At 39.4% G+C, this 15,211-nt stretch overlaps 2 protein-coding genes across 2 annotated transcripts in view; one reads left to right on the top strand and one right to left on the bottom strand.

Annotated features, from left to right (window-relative positions):
• Positions 1-586: 586 nt before the first annotated feature.
• Positions 587-5,043, bottom strand: LOC134804959 (transmembrane protein 9B-like). The gene is made up of 5 exons (XM_063778253.1): positions 4,796-5,043; positions 2,359-2,477; positions 1,888-1,999; positions 1,281-1,397; positions 587-824 (listed from the first exon to the last, which is right to left on the bottom strand). The coding sequence occupies exons 1-5, from the start codon at positions 4,841-4,843 to the stop codon at positions 786-788; spliced, it is 435 nt and encodes a 144-aa protein (XP_063634323.1). The 5' UTR covers positions 4,844-5,043; the 3' UTR covers positions 587-785.
• A 1,398-nt stretch (positions 5,044-6,441) lies between these two features.
• Positions 6,442-15,211, top strand: part of LOC134805163 (roquin-1) — a 41,428-nt gene continuing 32,658 nt past the window's right edge. The window contains exons 1-4 of the mRNA XM_063778461.1: positions 6,442-6,702; positions 11,843-12,005; positions 14,137-14,329; positions 14,987-15,150. Coding sequence (XP_063634531.1) covers positions 6,620-6,702; positions 11,843-12,005; positions 14,137-14,329; positions 14,987-15,150 — 603 coding nt within the window. The 5' untranslated portion in view covers positions 6,442-6,619. The remainder of the gene's footprint in view (positions 6,703-11,842; positions 12,006-14,136; positions 14,330-14,986; positions 15,151-15,211) is intronic.

Here is a 15,211-nt window from a genome sequence, read left to right as displayed (position 1 = left end):
CCGTTATTAAATTATCATTTAAAATGCTTAAAATAATATCTAAAAAGTGCATGAATTTGCCCGCGAAAAGGTAGTGAGCGAAACGCAACGCCATTAGTCGAAACGTCACGTGACGTCACTCGTTTCAACAAATTGTTAAAACCAACCAAGAGTGAAAGAGATGGCATTATGACCTGACTCGCCACTATTTAAGTAGCAAACGTCAGTTGCGTTCACACCGAGTGACGTCATCAGTTCTATCGTATTCGCGCCAAAAATTATGAGCGGCTTCTACCGCTTAATAATTTTCAACATTTTAAATATTCTTTAATAATATTATGGGAAGATTTATAAAAGTATTTTTATTTTTTCTGGTGTTTAGACGATATTGAGTAAATAATGATTTAGAAAAAAAAAGTCATGAATGAGGCTTTGAGGCTAATAGCCTTAGAGTAGGGCACAGACAAAACATCCTCCAGACTTAGCATAGTCGCGCTCCCCCTCTGCCATGCATACGGTAATTTTACTCCATGTTCGAGTCGAAAGTGTCTTTGTGTGACACGGACGTCACACAAAGACACTTTGAACGGACCAATCACGGCACGGGATTTCGCTCACCTCGTCCCGCGCACCCCCGCATTTTTGGCATCATCGGTTGCATGAAATAATTGTTCTAAACTCGGTCTAGAGGATTCCTAGTCTATGGTGTAGGGACATAAGGCCGATGTCAGTTCAGAGTAAAGTAATCGCATAGGACACAGCGAACGTGGCTCGCGGTAGGCTCTCTGGTTTAAAGCATCCGCTGTTCAGTCTTCGTCGTCGTAACTTTGCATTAGGTGTCGAGCCTGAAACATGGGTGTCATTAATGGACAATTAAAAACGAAACCTCTTCAACATTGCCCACCGTTCCCTAAAAATATAATAATAATAGCCTATGACCTCTTAGTTCCCATCGCAGCACAGAAGTGCTGCAGCCGGGGACCATCTCCGGGTGTATCATATTGTGCGCTCGGGGATGGAATCCGCCACGTGTATCCCTTGCTTTTAGATTAAATTGTCTTAAAGGGCCTCTGCGCTGTTGGCTTCGGCCCCACGCACGCCTCCTAAAAATCCGGGACCCCATGGTCCCGAGATGTGGAAAGGACAAATAATAATAATTCAGCCTATATACGCCACACTGCTGGGCATAGGCCTCCTCTCATGCGCGCATGGGTTTGGGCTATAGTCCCCACGCTACACCTTTCGAATTTCTTCGCAGATGTATGCAGGCAAATAGTAAAAATAAAACTACAAGATGTTACCTCTTCAGAGTGGTTCTTGTAGGTCCGCTTTCGGCGCATGAGCGGCCTCAAACAAGCCAGGAACCCAGCGTAGCCGAGCAGTAAGGCTATTAGCCAGACAACCGTTATTACCACCACCTGGAATAACATGTCACTGAATAAGTTTTTGGCAAAAATTTCATTTTTGGTACAAGCTTTTATCGCTGACTGTACTTTTCTTACGACAGACAACTAATACTCATCGAGACAATTCTAAAAACCCCTAACACAATTAGGTTGCGTTGTTTCATCACAGAGTTCCTATGGCCACCTCCTGTCTCCATCATCAGATTAGCTCGATGGTACCATAATATTGCATTGTCATCCGATTTATACATGCATGCAAAATTTTAGCTCAATCGGAAACCGGGAAGTGGATCAAATTTAACTTGCAAGATTTGATTACAGACAGACAGACAGACAGACAATAAGTAATAGGAGGTTATCTGGAAGACCGAAGTTAAGCAACGTCGGGCGGGGTCAGTACTTGGATGGATGACCGTTTTTTTTTTGCCGTTTTTTGCATGATGGTACGGAACCCTTCGTGCGCGAGTCCGACTCGCACTTGCCCGGTTTTTTTTTAACTTACTTTAATAACAGTGGTGTTTCTTGTCTCGTATTTGCACTCGCAGCGCGGGCAGTACTCGGCCTCCCGACCTTTCAAGTCGCCGAGCCGCGGCAGTACCACTTCTATGCAGTTGCTGCAAATAAATAAAAAATCAGTATCACAAAACATGAAAAAGTTTCTATTATAATACCCAAATCTTTGTAGGTGCCTGCATTATTTCAATTATTTGAAGAGTTTCATCGATTTCTTCAGGATCCCATCAATCATCACCTCAGCTCCTGACTTATACTTATAATACTTTTAGTGTAGGCACCCCGTGTTTGCTCTTTGTAAAATGTTAGCGCTACACGATGTGTGTGTGTGTGTGTGTGTGTGTGTGTGTGTGTGTGTGTGTGTGTGTGTGTGTGTCGGTGTGTGTGTGTGTGTTGTGTGTGTCGGTGTGTGTGTGTGTGTGTGGGGGGGGGGGGGTGTCTGTGTGTGTGCGCGACATACCACTTGCTGGGCGGCACGTCAGCTATGTACAGCTTTCGTTGCGGACTCACAGTGCTGTTGAACACCATGGCAGGGCTCGGGCACACGCACTTACAACGCTTGTCTTCGTACACTTGACCCTGGAAATAGGCCATGAAAAACTTTAGCAAAGAAAGAACCAACTTCCAAAACAGTACACCATCATTTTGACGTTTTGAAAGCTAGGCAGCGAAGGAATATAACGTGCACCGGACGCCATCGCCAGGCGTTCGCGTTTATTTAAGCGAAATTGAACTTTACGGAGTCCCGCGTCTCTATTGCATTGACCAGTGGCGTAGCTAGGCGTGGGCGAAGTGGGCCGTCTCCCACGGCCTCGCGCACCAAGAGGGGCCTCGCGCGAGTCCTTCAGGCACAGTGAAAGAAAAGGGCCTCGCAGAATGCGATTTCGCCCACGGCTAGATTAGTTCACGCTACGCCACTGGCATTGACGATGAAGCTGACGGCTGTGGCCATCGTTGGCGTCCTTAGCCAGACTTTCCGATTACGGCCACAGCCGTCTGTGGCGGTCAAAAGATTACCATATTCTACACATATTTAGCAGCTAGTACGTATATAACTAACGTATGATTTAGATTTATTTCATAATAATAAATTGTGTAAAAACTTTCAAGTGCATCACACGTTGCCCACCGTGAATGCCATTGGGACAGTTCAATCGCGTGTTTTAACTGTGTTAAACGTTGCCCATTCGCCCCGGTACGGCAGCTGGCGCTCCGTTGGTTTATTGAATGGCAACTACCCACTCACGTGAAAAAAACCTATCGCATCCCGCTTGAAACTTTATTGCTGGCTGTATTGCAGTGGAAAAACTGTCAGCTGATGCGCTGAAGGCCGTAACGCTGAAGCCATACTGCCATGGTTCCTTACTTCCAGTGAGAACACGGCCAAATACCATTGTTAAAATAATGAGGTTAAGGAAAATTAATATAAGGAAAAAATAATTAATAAACAACTTCTAATTTAGTACTGACTGACTGTTATATCCTTTTGATTCATAAGTTTAATACAAATAATGTGTAGGTACATTATAGTATAATTATTGTTCATTTATTAATACCATAGAGTCACCATAGTTTTTAAGTTTTATAACATTTGTACGCCAATAGGCAAAACACAGAGCTCTGTATTCAACTATTTTTACTTAAGACCTGTATCACCTGTGTTCTACAAATAAAATTTACTTTACTTTACTTTACTTTACTTATGGGCTTCATGGCACAAATATGATATCATATGAACCGTAATAAATGTCATTATATGAAGGGCAAAATATTTTCACAATATAATATTTTCATAGAAAGTAAACTGGGTCCAGCAGATCTTGTCAGTAGAAAAAGGCGGCAAATTTTAAAAAATGTAGGCGAGAAAGGATATCGTCTCATAGAAAATTTGAATTACGCGCATTTTTCTACTGACAAGATTTGCTTGAACATCTATAATTTAATTTGTTCTTAGAGGATGATATCATATCTTAGTATGTTTTGAATAGTTTTGTACAGGTACACTGATACTGAAAACTTTGCTGAAAACTCAAAGGTAGCCATTAAATAAAATTTCAAAAAAAGTATGTCATACATTAAGCTGTACTTTTTAGGGTTCCGTAGCCAAATGGCAGAAAACGGAACCCATATGGATTTGTCATGTCTGTCTGTCTGTCTGTCCGTCCGTATGTCACAGCCACTTTTTTCCGAAACTATAAGAACTATGACTGACTGTTGAAACTTGGTAAGTAGATGTATTCTGTGAACCGCATTAAGATTTTCACACAAAAATAGAAAACAAATGATGTATATTACCATGCAAACTTCCACCGAAAATTGGTTTGAACGAGATCTAGTAAGTAGATTTTTTAATACGTCAGGAATCGTAAACTGTAATTTTATTATATTACTTGCTGCTACGGAACCCTTCATGGGCGAGTCTGACTCGCACTTGGCCACTTTTTTATATAGTTTGTCAAACCAATTTGTCAGTCAGTAAGAACCAGGAAAACTATACTCATCCTTTTCTTTTGGGTGCTAGTAATAGAGTAAGACAAAGATAGTATGATTCTCTCTGTCTAAGTATGATTGCAATGAGACAGTCCTTTGACAAACTATAGTATTTATCTGGCCTTGATGATATATTTTTAAACTATAATAAACATTAAACATTACTACATTAATATAATAAACACCATTTTACACAATTTAGGAAAAAATAAATCATAGACAGTATTTTTTTTAATTTAAACAAGCGCGTGCAAATTATAGAGTATAATCAAAGTTTCCTTATACAAAATTAAAATTATGATAATTAAAAAATGTATGTATATAAGTAAATGACTTCTTGAAATGTCATTAAATGTTTTTAAAAGGTAATAAAAGGCAATATTCATAACATAATATTATGTACTTACCAAAGTTCCTAAAATAAGAGCCATAAAAATCACTGCATACGTTATCATTTTGAAAGATCAAAAAGTTAATATAAAGTTGTAAACTTTAAGCAATAAATAGTTGTTTTTTCAAAACGGCCCAAGTTGAGTCCAGTCATACCAAAACACACTGTATTTATTCATAATCCAAAATTAAAATTGTAAGGATAAATCTTTACACGTTCGCTCCTTATAAGGGCTGGTTTTTCGATTACATTTTTATGCAATACCGCACAAACACAGCCAACCACCACAGCCTTTACCTTCCCTTCCATCCATAAGCCAACAGGTACAAACTGTCAAATGTCAAAATGTCATGACACTGACAGTGACATGACAGTAGCCAGCGACTGCGTTCAGTGTTTTATATTTATACCATTTATACTGAGAATGAGTATTGTTGGGTAGAATGTAAAATAAATAGAGTTAGACCAAGAAAAGTCTGTAGCGATTTTGATAGCCCACGCAGTGCAAGTGTTATTTATACATCATCATTTCATAGAAGTTTGACGTTTAAAATGACACTTGCACTGCGTGGGCTATCAAAATCGGTGCAAACTTTTTTTGGTCTAACTCTAAGTACATATAGTCGCACCAATAAGTCTGCAGCGGATTTGATAGCCCACGCAGTGTAAATGTTATTCATACGTCATAATTTCATAGAAGTTTGACGTTTAAAATAACACTTGCACTGCGTGGGCTATCAAATCCGCTGCAGACTTTTCACGGTCTGACTATATGTACATTAACACATTCACTGCCCCCAACGCACATGTGCGTTCAGCGTCATATAAGTTGGTTCCTAGGCCACGCCCCCTGGCAGTGAATGCGTTAAAGAGTAGTATATAATATAGGACCACTAAGGAAGTGCACTATGATAAATATTAACCAAATATCTAGTCAATCTGTGTAAAGGCCCCACCCCAGTACACAATGGGCCATCGCCGGCCACTCCAAGGGACGCATTTATGCGTGAGAGGGAGCAAGTGATATTTCTATCTCATTCTACCGCATGCCTGCGTCCCTTGGAGTGGCCGGCAATGGCCCATTGTGTACTGGGGCCTTAAGAATGTCCTATAATATTTATTATTTTTATTTAAAATAGTAGGTTCAATTGTGTGTGATTAATAAAACAAACTTAACTTTAAAAAAACCGTTATTTTTCTAGAGTCAGACCAAGAATAGTCTGCAGCGGATTTGATAGCCCACGCAGTGAAAGTGTTATTTTAAACGTCAAACTTCTATGAAATTATTACGTATAAATGACCTGCACTGCGTGGGCTATCAAATCTGCTGCAGACTTTTTTTGGTCCGACTCTAATAAAATGAATGAGAATTAAAAACAAAATTATGAACGCATTAGTAATTAAAACTCAACATATGACATTATGGTTAACTTTATCTGTGGTTTTGATTGTCATAAATCCATAATCTGTGGTACTAAAGGGCTGCTGACGGATGATGTTTTGAAGTGGGTAGAAGCCAAATGTGTTATTTTTGTGATGAGTGTTCGTGTCATTTTTAAGGTAAATACGATTTATTTCCACTCCAAAGTACCCTTTGTAAATACACATTTATATTATGCTCGGATTGCGGCCGATGACGATGTATTTGGTCAGCGCGCCGATGGCCTGCCTAGGTGGCATTTTTGATGTCAGAAATTTTGGAATATTCTGGGTTTTGATCATATCACTATTATGTTAGCATATTTGTCGTGTAGATTGCGATGCAAAGTGCAAACATTGTAGATTTATATGCTGTTTAAATGGATGATTGGACGTTTTGCGTGGTTACGGGGACACGGCGATGGAAGTAGAGTGTTGTGATGATGATTTATCCCTATGCTGTGGGAACATACAGCTGCTAGCACAGATGTCAGAGGTTACTTTGTACGTACTTTTCTTTATCCAATTATATGGAGGACCTTGAGTTAGTCACTGGCTAATATTTAGTGTGAATACGTACATATTTGTTATGTATATCTGCTTGGCGATGGTCGGCTCTTGCGTGTCATTCTAAAACAATAACATTGCCTGAACCCTTCTGACATAACATCCCTAAAACAGCTGTGCTCTTTGATTGATTTAACTACACATATTTTGAATAATATCAATTATGAAAATGTGCTTGTAGAAAAGAAATAAAAAATACCTGGCAAATTAAACATTGCACCATTCTTAAATACTATTGAGATTCAAATATGCCTTATAAAATTATTATATAGCACTAATGACTAAAATAAATGTAATTGTTATACAATGAGGAAAATACAAACGTATTAGAAAATAGTGAATATAATTATGGCATGTACATGCACAACATAGAAAAGGATAATTTAACACAGTTCAACCTAGTCCCACAGTGATCCCAGTAAGGCATGTGTTGTGGACTATACATATAAATATATTTATACCTAACATATAATTTTTTTTACAGGGTAGCCCAAAAATACGTTGACAACGTTTTTTATAATTATTTTATTAAAGTACTTACGTAACTAGTACAAAATAAGTTAAAAATTAAAACTACACTATTTAAGCAACAAAAATCAATTGCCTTCAAAATAGCCTCCTTTCGCTTTGATACAGTAGGGTGACCACTCTTTTGAACTTATGAATCCAGGAAAATTATCTTTGCTCCACTGCTAATTTCCCCATATTCAAAAGTTCAAAAGAATGGCCACCCTACTCGCCTGATCTAAATCCAATGGATTATAGTTTGCGGTCAATCTTAGAGAAAAGGGCATGTGGTACTAAACACAAAAGAGTAAACGCTCTAAATCAACCCTTACCAAAGAATGGGACAAAATATCCTCGGAGGAGCTGCAGCATTTCATTGAAAATTTTAACATATGTTTGCATTTGTGTATCAAGGCGAAAGGAGGTTATTTTGAAGACAATTATTTTTTTTGCATGAAAAGAGTTTAGTTTTAATTTTTAACTTATTTTGTACTAGTTACGTAAGAACTTAATAAAATAATTAGAAAAAACGTTGACAACATATTTTTGGGCTACTCTGTAACTAATTAATGTATTTTAGTTGCCTTGTTTTTTTTACTACCTATAATAAATTTGTATTTATTACATATATTAATTACATAATAGATGAAAAGGAAAACAATTATTAACTTATAAGAGTTATAAGTAGGTACAGATCTACTATTGTATTGTAGTACGGGCGATTTTCCGCAACTGGACTTCCTGCGCCTATTTTGCGTGATAGGGGGGTGGGCTAGTCCTGCCAGCCCAGCTCCTCGAGGAATCCTATCAAACCTTTGATGTTAAGTAGAACCTGGGGGATGTCTCTCGGGGATCCAAGATGTTTGGCTGCCGGGCGAGATGCCGGGCGCTGGTTTTCAGACCGGTCCCAGACTAGGACGGTCGGAGGGTGGCACAATTATATCCATAACAATTACATCTGTGCTCGAAATTAGGTACACTTGACGCTTTGTTGATTGAATTTATAACAAATTTGAATTGCATTGGTTCAGCTGCTCAAGATGGAAGAGGTAACAAACAGACAGATACACTTTCGCATATACAGGGTGATTCAGGAGACGTGAGCAGGACTAACACTGCGCATATCGTTAATTATAAGCAACTGTTTCGTATCAGTATTAGCAGAGATACATATAACTCCGTATAAGATAAATAAAGTCTAAGAAAAAAACGTGCCTCGGACGGCCAAGAAAAAGTCATTCTCGAATAGATGGCGCCATTACCTTTGGCCTATTCTCAGCTAGATGGCGTTAACGACACCGCTTGGTATTTAACAGTTTTAACACATATCAGTGAAGGAACATGGGTCAGTATGGAACAATAAAAATTAAGAATCATTTATCCGTAAACATATTTCGATTATTTTATACATTTTCAATTTTATTTTAAGTTTTAATCGTGTGTCGACAGATGGCAGTAAATGTACCGTGACTACAAAATTGACAATGACAGGACCCCTCTATACTATCTATTCTTTTTGGTATTAGTGAGGTTAACGTTAATTTTCTAGTCGTGTTGAAAAAAAAAGTTATTAATTTTTTTACGACATGCATGGTCACCCTAAAATTAGAATACTAAACTACCGATATTCTGTGTCAAATTGAATGTCATTACTGTCATCACGGTCTGGTTACTTTTGAAAACTCGTATCTCACTCAAGTTTGACAGTTTATTTTCTTCGTAATCAAAATGCCATTACGGTTAAAGAGGTTTTATGTTTATTAATTAGGTCCTGTAGGGTGACCATGATTATTGAGAATTAAATTTGCCCTCACCAAAAAGTAAAAAAATAGGAAAAAGTGTGATTGTTTCACCTAAATACGACGGTGATCGATCAATTATCAGTTACTGAGTGTGCAGGATTAGTCCTGCTCACGTCTCATGAATCATCCTGTATAATATTAGTTTGGATACGAAATAAGTAACTTTATCTGCTTGTTCTTAAACTGTGTCATTTTTACAAGCTTTTATTTACAAGCTTTCCATGCATGTATAAATCGGATGACATTGCAATATTATGGTACCATCGAACTGATCTGATGATGGAGACAGGAGGTCGCCATAGGAACTCTGTGATGAAACAGCGCAACCTAATTGTGTAGGGGTTTTTAGAATTGTCTCGATGAGTATTAGTTGTCTGTCGTAAGAAAAGTACAGTCAGCAATAACAGCTTGTACCAAAAATGAAATTTTTGCCAAAAACTTACTAAGCCTCTGAACCAGTTTTGATGAAATTTGGAAGATGAAGGAGGTGGTTTTTATTAAGCATCGTCATCATTTTGTAAATGCGAGTAGGTACGTATGAGCGAAATGCATAGAAAATAAATTACACCGACGTTAGCGAATACGTCAGTGTCAGGTCAGTGTCAAGCTCGTGGTAAGGCTACTGGTACAGTCAGCAGCATAAGTTGCCATGCGGGCGGGTTCAAAATGATCTTGACGCGACTTTATTGTTACGAGAATAAGAGCGTGTCAAGGTAATTTTGAGCACCTCGCCCGCTTAGCAACTTCTGCTGCTGACTGTATCAGTGGTGATTCCAAAGACGTAAAGAAAAAAACCGGACAAGTGCGAGTCGGACTCGCCCACCGAGGGTTCCGTACTTTTTAGTATTTGTTGTTATACCGGCAACAGAAATACATCATCTGTGAAAATTTCAACTGCCTAGCTATCACGGTTCGTGAGATACAGCCTGGTGACAGACGGACGGACAGACAGCGGAGTCTTATTAGTAATAGGGTCCCTTTGGGTACGGAACCCTAATAGACGTATAGTCAAGTGTCTGACGCGTTGTCCGACTGTAATGACAATATTATCATAACCTAATCCAATTTACCGCCGCCCACACTGTTAATTGACAGTTTGTAAACCTTATTTCAAAGGCACAAGATCCACCGATGGAGAGTGTTGCTGTTTGTAGACGATATTGATTATAGCTTTAATTACTTATGAAACGTTACGAATTGTAGTGTCGAAATATACATGGAATGTATACAGAGAGCTAATATGGCTATTTCATTATTAATCTATCTAATACCTTTAAACGAGGAATTCTTGTTTATTTATAATATATATATTATAATTTATAATGGCTCTAACGATTTCGATGAAATTTGCTATATGGGGGCTTTCGGGGGCGATAAATCGATCTAGCTAGGTCTTATCTCTGGGAAAACGCGCATTTATGAGTTTTCATATGTTTTCCGAGCAAAGCTCGGTCTCCCAGATATTTTACATTTAAACACCAAATACATTTAAACATTAACACAAAAATCTTAATCTAAATCTAACTAACACACACAATAACTATTCGCTACACTCGCCCCGCGTCCCTGCAGACGCAAAGGAGCCCATCACGTTAGCGTTGAACGGCGATGGACAATCTCTGCAATTTCTGCAATCTCTGCATCAGGAACAACCCGGAGGGTCGTGACCACTCTCCAGCATGTCTCTGCCCAGTTCCCCTATAAATGCCTCGGCCTCGATGCACCAAAGCCAGTGGTTTCCATGGCAAACAGGACAAATATGTAGTTCCTATTGCTTTCGAAGCGACGCCAACTCAGCTTCTGCCCGCCGAACGCACGATTTGGCTGTAATATACGAGTATGAAGAAACAGCGAGAATCCTGACGCTACCTGCTGTGCTGACCTGTATTATTATTATTAAAGTCTTTATTATACGAACTGTTAACATTTTATTTAACAATTATTTTGGATTTCACGGGCCTATAAATCCCGGTCTTTTGATAGGCTTGCGTGGATATAGATCCAACACGTAGAAGCCCTTTGGAGAGCTTTAATGTCATGTAGAACGCCTGCTGGAACCCGTTCACAGGTGCAACAATAAAGACCCATGAACCGGTCTCAGTAGGCATTGGGACTATTGTATAAAAAGTGAATAGTATACCGGTCTATGGATTGAAGTTTGGGTGGACAATGAGACTGGGCTATTAACAATTATTTATTGTTATGTACATTTCTATATGCATGTAAGGTCTTTTTGACCTAGGCCTCTACCGAATCGCCTTTTTCTATTATATATTAATAAAAACTAAAATATTACTTTGCTAATCCGCGAAGTGATCTTTTCGTTAATTTTTATGGATTTCCGCAAAGTAACGCCTGATTCTATTCACTGTATGGCTAACTAATTTATTCTTTGATTAACGACAATAAATAATAATTAATAATCTAAAGCTAAATAGGTTTAGCTATAGATTATTATTAATATTAGAGTATAACCCAGCGACGGAATACATACATAGGTGTACGTATATAGACGAAGCTCTCAGCACATTTTTGATTTCGAAAAACGGTGCATATAACTGCCACTTATCTGACATATCACTAAAAGTCATCGCTTCCTTATCCACTACCTTAATATATGGGTAATAAGGTCGTGTATACATTTTGGTACTTTGTCCGTATCGATATTTTCAGACGTGGCTGTACAACGGAACAGAATGTCAACAAGAAAATAAAGACCCACCCTATCGTTACTTTTATGATTCCTAACATTGTTTCATCATCTCCAGAATGCCAATCCAGGCGCCACAATGGACCGACTACCGGAATTGTCCGGTCTGCCGGCGCGAGTTCGGCGCTCCGCCCCAGAGCCCCATCAGCCTCGGCTGCGGCCACACCCTCTGTAGGCACTGCCTCAAGCACCTGCATAAGAAACAATGCCCTTTCGACCAGGTAAGCTCTTGGTACTCGTCGCGTACCGCCGGCGGTACGAAAGCAAGTTGAATGTCACACGCGCTAAATAGATGTCATGTTTGTAAGAACTATTACATCGGTCTTTACAAAGTCGTGACGCTCTGTAGGCACTGCCTAAAGCATCTGCATAAGAAACAATACCGCTTCGATCAGGTAAGATAAATAGCTATTTGATACCCCTGGCGAATGTGTAATTCTAAGCGAGGTCAACCTTATCTTATAGTTCGTTTTTTAGCATTAGAAAAAAGGCAAAAAATCTTGACGTGTCTTTTTATTGAAAAACACTTGAAAAATAAGTCACGGCAAATATGTAACAATTATGAATCATATACGATTATTTACATTCTTTTGCTTTCATAAGTAATAGATACTGATTTTTAAAAAGCGTTTTTCAATTAAAAGACACTTCAAGATTGCTTACCTTCTTTCTAATGCTAAAAGAACGAACTATAGTGTTGATTCGCCGGCGCGGTCACTTCATTGTGTTATTGTCATATTACTTTCTTAACTATTTTACAATAACCAACGTTTAATACACGAAATCTTTCCTGCATCCAAAATCTAAAACATTATCGCAATAAATATTTAAAACACAGTTCGCTTTTTAGGGTTCCGTACCTGAAAAGGAAAAAGCGGAACCCTTATAGGATCACTTTCTTGCCCGTCCGCCCGTCCGTCCGTCTCTCAGTCAAGACCCTTTATCTCGGGTACTCTGCGCGGCTTTTGCAATGACAAATTTGGCAATGTCTTCATTAAAGTCCAATTTGAATGAAAATATGAAGTTTACAATGATGCTAGTAGCACGCAAACATTTCAAGAAACATTCTAAGCGTTTTTATAAAAGCTGGTACGTTATAAATACAAATTCACGTTACAATGTTTACACAACAAATGGCAACGATAATGGAATAGCACTCCGACAGAAGAAAAGTTAATTAATGTAGAAAAAATATAATTCCATCAGACGAAGGGCTGTGCAGTCGACATCAACACAGAAACAGAACTACAAATAGGCGTATTGATTTGTGTAATTAGCGCCACCCTATTTAGTACCTAGCTAGGAGACGCTTGTAGTGTTTATCCGACGGGCAACAGTTACTGTTGTAGATTACTTTTTTTGTCCGACCGAAACATGTTAGGGTTGTGCACGACACGCGAGGTGTTTTCGGCTACTTTTTGACCCCCCCTCCCCCTTGGTGATATTTGGTGAGGTTTTTGGCTACCCCCCTCCCCCCACACAACCTCACGTGTATTTTTTTGATTTTTTTTTCATTCAACCTAATTTTAAGATAAATAGTAATTTATATAGAAAATCTTGTTTATTTTACTATTTTCGTTAAATAGACTCGCTATTTTGAAGTGCAGAGTGAAGATTTATGTTTAACGAAACCGAGAAAAAGTATCTACTCATGTGGTAGGTTTTTTTTTCTTATTTTCGTTCACTGTAGAAAAATAGTAAAAATACACGTGAGGATTCCTTATACCCCCCACCCCCAACGTGATCTATCGTGATTTTTTCGTGATCCCCCTTCCCCCTATCGGTCCTCGCGTGATTTGTGCACAAGCCGTTATTTTGACGAAACCGAAGGTTCGACTTTGGTTCTTGTTTCGGCCGAAACCGAAACTCTTGTACTCGTAGACTTGCTAAAATCGTTGAAAAAAATGTCATAAAACCGCTTTTCATCATCTTCCTCGCGTTGTCCCGGCATTTTGCCACGGCTCATGGGAGCCTGGGGTCTGCTTGGCAACTAATCCCAAGAATTGGCGTAAGCACTAGTTTTTACGAAAGCGACTGCCATCTGACCTTCCAACCCAGAGGGTAAACTAGGGCCTATCGGGATTAGTCCGGTTTCCTCACGATGTCTTTCCTTCACCGAAAAGCGCATGGTAAATATCAAATGATATTTCGTACATATGTAAGTTCCGAAAAACTCTTTGGTACGAGCCGGGGTTTGAACCCGCGACATCCGGATTGAAAGTCGCACGCTCTTACCGCTACGCCACCAGCGCTCCCCGTCTTCGACGCTGTCTTCTTCTAAGGAGTATCGCTTAATATTTAGGTTACGTTTGTATATTCGACACAAATTAATATTTTTATAATTATTTACAGACAGTTATACAAGTGGAGCCCGAAGAGCTGGTAGTCAACACAGCGCTCCTCCAGCTGGCCGGCTACACGCCCCCCTCCCAGCCGTACCACCCCCCCTGTATAGCGGCGCTGTGCGAGCGAGACAGGAGAGCGTACGACTCCGTCGTGCGATGTATGGAGAACTTGGCCGTCATACTGAAATATACAGGCAATGGTCAGTTTATACAGTCGCCATCATATCGGTATATCGTAGCGGCCGAGGTGCTCAAAAATATCTGAACACGCACTCTAAAACGTTGACAATATAGGCGTGTTCAGATATTTGTGAGCACCGTGACCGCTCTGATATATCTGATCCGATATATATGTACATCCTTGTCTTACTTACCCACCTTGTATGTGCATAGCAATAGCATATATTATGTTATAGTATGAATTTTCTCAAATGATTTTTACGCCTACGTCCCTAATCTTTTAAACAAAAGCCATTGTTGCTTTTGTGTGAGCGGTCGGCTCCCGTTGGCAAAGCAACTATGTGGTTTAAAAATCAACTGTATCGTGATAGTATTAAGGCCCAAATCTATGTAACAGCTCATACGAGTTAACATGTTTTGGTAATGTAGGACGATTGACCACCTCAATGTAGGCGAGCGCTCATATGAATACATAGAAATGAACCTTAATACTATCACGATACAGTTGCTTTTTGTTGCTTTGGCACGTGGCTAATACGGTAGCTAAACCGCTCGCATAAAATAAACAATGGCTTTTGTTAAAGGCTTAGCAAAGTCACTGTTTACTTCATTCTTTAAATGAAATTAAATAATTTAGGTTTTTATTTGAATGCGACTTGTACATTTTTAATTAACAGTATCCAACAACACCGTAGCCGGCCGCCTCTCCCGGCCGATGCAACGCAAGCTTGTGACGCTTCTGCAATGTTGCGTCACAGACGAGGAGGGGCGGGGGCGGTGCGCGCGGGCGGCGAGATCATTAGGCGAGCGAAGCGTGACTGAACTCATACTACAACATCAGGTTAGTGACGGTTATATGGGCATTTTCATTTAACTTGTACTTTAAAGCGCGACTTAAGTCG

The sequence above is a fragment of the Cydia splendana genome, chromosome Z (genome assembly GCF_910591565.1).
Source record: "Cydia splendana chromosome Z, ilCydSple1.2, whole genome shotgun sequence".
NCBI lineage: Eukaryota > Metazoa > Arthropoda > Insecta > Lepidoptera > Tortricidae > Cydia > Cydia splendana.
Note: the sequence above shows the minus strand (reverse complement) of the source record. Positions and strands in the feature narration are given on the sequence as shown.